Source organism: Gavialis gangeticus, unplaced genomic scaffold (genome assembly GCF_001723915.1).
Source record: "Gavialis gangeticus isolate Ggan-Ray unplaced genomic scaffold, GavGan_comp1, whole genome shotgun sequence".
NCBI lineage: Eukaryota > Metazoa > Chordata > Crocodylia > Gavialidae > Gavialis > Gavialis gangeticus.
The window spans coordinates 9,757,990-9,763,024 of NW_017729034.1; the positions used below are offsets into that span (position 1 = coordinate 9,757,990).

Genomic DNA, 5,035 nt, shown 5'->3' on the forward strand with positions numbered 1-5,035 from the left:
CTGTTTAGCTGGGGGAATTTGAGGCACCCCATCAAGGAGAGCCCTATTTTGGAAGGTGGCTAACACAGTTATTTCTGATGGCTTACCAGAGCTTTGGGTACAAAGCCCTCCTGGATCAACGGGTTTATCAGCGCCTTACACCGCGCAGCCCAAGTGAACGTGATCGCAGTGGACTGGGTCTATGGAGCGACCACAGCTTACCCCACTGCCGTGGAAAATGTCACCAAGCTGGCCCTGGAGATCTTTCATTTGATTAAAAAATTGCTGGTAGGTGTAAATGTTGGAGGGTATGGCAAGGGGTAGAAGCCAAACTAACACACAGCAGTCCAGACAGCCATTTCTATCCTAACCTCCTCAGGAAACAGTCAGTTGGGCACTCTTTTTTAAAGTGCTAAGCTCACTACAGATTCTCCTTCTCAGCCCAGCCCCAGAGATGCTGTAATCTTCCTTGCATTCCTGAGGTGGTTTTTTTTTAATATAATAAGATAACGTCTGCTGTTTCAGCCCATCATTACATGAGATCAAGACACTAAGGAGCCTGTCTTTTCCCCAATTCCATTCCCTTGCCTATTCTACACTATAGTGACGTCCCATGCTGCACTACATAGCACTGTTTTACTACACTGCACCATACCATGCATACGGCAAAGCAATGCACTAAGCAGTGAAGTACCCTCACTTACTGCAAGCACAAGACTTGATTCTCCATGGTTTTCCTCTTGTTCCCTCACCTTCATGTGTGAAGAACAGCCGTAAGACACCTACAAAGCCCAAACGGACAGGACTTTGTATCCCATTGTGTTCTTCCTATCTTGTTCTGTATTGCCACAATGGGATGCACCATATTTGTGGCAGCCCATTGTATTTCACTGGGTCATATAGTATTGTGCTTCATACTGGCCCTTAGTCAGCAAACTCATGCTTTTGTCCTATTAAAGATATGGCAATCTTATCTAGGAAGATGAAACCAATAAAACAGTGAGGATCATATCAGCCTGGGGCCTAAAAGACAATAAAACAAAGAAAAATACCTTACCTTTTCCATTCCTGTGGATGGGGCTTCCACATGGTGGGGGCATGCAGCCCACCTGGGAGACTTTGAGGGAGGTGCTCCTGTTTAAAGGCATCTGGGAGGTGAGAACATCAGATCTGGTCATCAACCGAGGGGTGAGGGAAGGAAGGAGGAAGGCTGGCAGCTCTCATGCAGAATATTTGTGTCTGCTCTGAAAGCACTAAACCATGGAGAATCACTGTGAATTTTTTGGTTACCCACTCTCTTCCCTGACATAGGCAGCACAGCCTGGAGACAGTGCACTGGAGCGGGAGCTAGGAGACCCAGTTTTTCTTGGCTTTCCCCCTGACTTGTACTAATTATATCGCCATCCATTCTCAGGCACTCGGAGCATCAGAGACATCAATCCACCTGATTGGGGTGAGCCTTGGAGCACACGTTGGGGGCCTGGTGGGGCAGTTCTATGAAGGACAGCTGGGAAGGATTACAGGTACTGAAATGCTGAGTCCCAGATTCTCCAACTTCCCCAAGTGACAGAGAGAGCAAGAAGAGTGTGTGAAGGCTGATGTGAAGGGATTGACAATGGCCCTTGGGCTGAGAATGGGTGTATTAGACTAATCTTAGGCTTCTGGGCTCCTTCTCTGCTATGGAAGAGTTCAGCAATGCCTTTCCTTGGAAAAATGGCAAACGACACTTTGGCTGCAGGATTCCACTTGCAGGTCTTGCAGGTGCAGACCCTATGACATTCCCCCACAGTACTGTGCAATAGAATTCACTCCGCTTACTGTGAGGGAATCAGTGCAGCCACTGCACTGTGAGTTCCTGAAAATCTAGACCCCAGAAGACTCAAAACAGTAGTGCCTGGAAAGAATTTTGTATTTCCAGAGCAAGGCTGATGGAGTGTGTGTAAGACTGAAAACACACAGAGTTGAATTATAAAGATAGTGCTTGGGTATCACTGTCATTACAATCTGAGCCATCTGAAGGGAGTGCTGGCTCAGCTGGGCAGCTTACCTGGACCTGGGAACCATAAAACCTCACATCTAACAGTTCTTGCTACCCACTTTCTTGCATAAGTTTCCAATGTACAGAGATCGGAACAGATACTTCTGATATATCCATATGCTAAAGTCTTCAAGAGAGAAAGCACAGTATCTGTGACTCACTTCAGGAACCACTGCACTTGCTTTACACTCAGAGGTGCAATGTAGGGAAACAGGCTTACCCTGACAAAGCTCCATGCATATACCCTCTCAGACTACTTTTCTAAACCACCTGCATTATTTACGAACAGCAGGGTAGTGTTTAGCGTGAGGCTAAATGGAGTTGTGGAGAAGAGCCTTTGGGACTTGCTCTCTCTCCAGTTCCTCATCAGCATTTTGAGATTCAATTCTCCAGCAGAGTTTTGGTTTCCCGGTTTTTTTGTCCAAGCCTGTGCATGGTAAAATCACTTTCCTGCTGCCCAACAGCTGCATGGGCTCTAGATTTCCTGGCCTTCTCTGTGTCTCTTGCACTCTCCCCTTTCACTTATGCCAGGTCAGTTACAGGTGTAAGTGCCAAGCTGACAGCACTTTCCCCCTCCTGCCCTAGGATTTCACAGGTGTACTGGAAGTTGCATATCACTTCCTGCTCAAATCTGCAGCTCAAAGCCCCTTGGGCCAATTCCTGGATTTTGAGGTGCTGAACTGAATTCCTCCAACCCCGAGCAGGTTCCATGACTCTCCTTAAGGAAAAGTGGGCTGCAAAGTTTTCCACTGAAACTTTGTTGTTTTTTTTCTTATTACAGCACTGGATCCTGCAGGACCCAAGTACACGAAAGCCAGTCCTGAAGAGCGCCTGGATCCTGGAGATGCCCTCTTTGTAGAAGCCATTCACACTGACTCAGACAGTAATCTGTTTTCTATGTTTTTCAGCCTGATTACTCCCCCCTGCCCCGCCTTCATTACTGAAAAGTAGTGTGCTCAGTGGACTACCCTCTAGGCCTGATGGTCCTGGGCTCAACTCCCACATCAGGCTGTCTCTTCAGTAGATATGCTTCCTGGAAGGTTTACTAAAGCAGATCTAGTCAGGGAATTTCTGTCCATGGTACAGTGCCCCAGAGCAATAGCAGGGGTGGGAATTTCCCCATCATAGGTGCAGACTATGACAATCATTCATCAAGCACTTCTCCTCCCTGGCCTGTGCTGTAAAGCTGCTGTATAGTGCTGCTGGTAGGCACTGGTGAACACCACATGCTGATGCCTGTATGTAGTAGACAGGCATTGCTATGCACTCACTTCTATGCCCTTTGGGCACATACTTCAGATCTGCTCCAGTGTAGTCTGCAGGGATGGCTGATAAACTCTGCAAAGTGTTTGGGTGTGGGTTAAGATGAAAGGTGCTATAGACTAATAATGTCTTGTCTTGCCTTTCTGTAGTCCCTTCCATATGAAGACCACAAAGCTCTTTACAGACATTTATACATTAATCATTCCCATTTCAAGTAAGTAGGAACCCAAGGCTCCAAGACTCAGAATTATACAGGGTTACTGATTGCAGCAGCAGCAGAATCGGGACTAGAATCTCATCCCTGTTTCTATAGTGCAGGAAGCTAACAAATGACTCTGGGATTTTGCCTCATTTCAGATTTCGGCATCCGGATTGCTGTAGGCCACATTGACTACTTCATCAATGGAGGCAAAGACCAGCCTGGCTGCCCCCAGTTCTTGGGTAAGAAGGGCTAGTGGCGTGTTGTCAAAGGAAGGGCCACACACTGCTGTTTATCAGCCTGCAAACAGCTCCCACTTGGGAGAGGGGAGGTGGCCACATTTGTAATGATTAATATAAGGCCACAGATACTTGGAAAGGAAAAGCCATCATAGTACAAGTTTCATACCACAAGGCCTTTCTGCCCATGTCTCTCCTTCTCATTCCTAGGTGAAAGCATCTCACACATACTGGAAACAAATGTCATCTTTATGGCATCATAAAAAAATTTATGGAAACCCAAAGGCCAATCAAACAGACATCCATGTCCCTTGCCACACCACAAATGCCCAAAATGTGTGGTTGCTACATAGGTGGTATGAATTTGTCAGTTATTTTTCTGCGGACATCTATTTGCTTTAAGGCGGGGAGAGTGAGCAGCTTGGAGCTACCCACGCTCTCCAGCTGCCTTATACAGGCTGTCCTGGGACTCTAGGGGCCCAATCCTGCATGACCAAGGAATTCCTATTTCCAGAGTTTGTAGGATCAGGCCCCAGAAGGCCTGAGAGTGCCTTCTTGGGTTCCCCTGTTTACAGAGATGCACCCTGAGAATCCCCTGGCAAAGGGTTCCCTGACTCTGCATCATACTGCTGCAGCCCAATACAAGGTACACCTCTACAAACAGGGAAACTTGGGGTTTCCCCATTTGCAGAAATGCATGCCCAGAGAATCTTGACTTGGGGCGTGTCTTTACAAATAGGAAAAAAAAAAACAGGTTACGCTCATTGTAGAGGAATCCCCAAAGATTTCCCAAGCACTCCTCTTTTGGTGGGGAAACTGAGGGTTTCCCTGTTTGCAGAGGTATGCCTTGAGTGTTGTCTCACAGGATTGGGCCCCAGCTGTGCAGGACAACAGGTAACACCTGTTTCACTCAATGAAGTAGATCAGCTGCGCCAGGCCTGCAAGTAGAAATTTGTACCAGTAGAGTAAGATCAGGAAAGACCAGGATTGTTTGTGGCCCTTCTATGCTGACAGAAGCTGTTATGCAGTCAGAGCTGGTTTTGCTAGCTTATTTCATTCAGAGGAAGAGCTTCTAAGCTCTGCAGACAAAATAACTTTTTTCCTGGTATAAACTGTATCTGCAGGAGGATGGTTTATTGGTATACAGCAGTAAACTTCCTTCTAGCTTGAACTAAGCTAGTATTTATAGAATGTAAGGGGCTCTGCATCCATTTGTCTTAAAGTCCTTGGGTACATATCAGTAGGCTGCTCCACTGCACTGCACTGCACTACACTGCATTGCACTGCAGGCTGCAAATAAAATTTGCCAAAGCGCCT

The 5,035-nt window shown here is 46.8% G+C and overlaps 1 protein-coding gene across 3 annotated transcripts in view; it reads left to right on the plus strand.

Annotated features, from left to right (window-relative positions):
* PLA1A (phospholipase A1 member A) overlaps positions 1-5,035 on the plus strand; it is a 36,285-nt gene that overhangs the window by 13,026 nt on the left and 18,224 nt on the right. For all 3 annotated transcript variants that reach the window (XM_019527445.1, XM_019527446.1, XM_019527447.1), the window contains 4 exons: positions 90-267; positions 1,394-1,502; positions 2,799-2,900; positions 3,638-3,721. In XM_019527445.1, the coding sequence (XP_019382990.1) occupies positions 90-267; positions 1,394-1,502; positions 2,799-2,900; positions 3,638-3,721 (473 nt within the window). The remainder of the gene's footprint in view (positions 1-89; positions 268-1,393; positions 1,503-2,798; positions 2,901-3,637; positions 3,722-5,035) is intronic.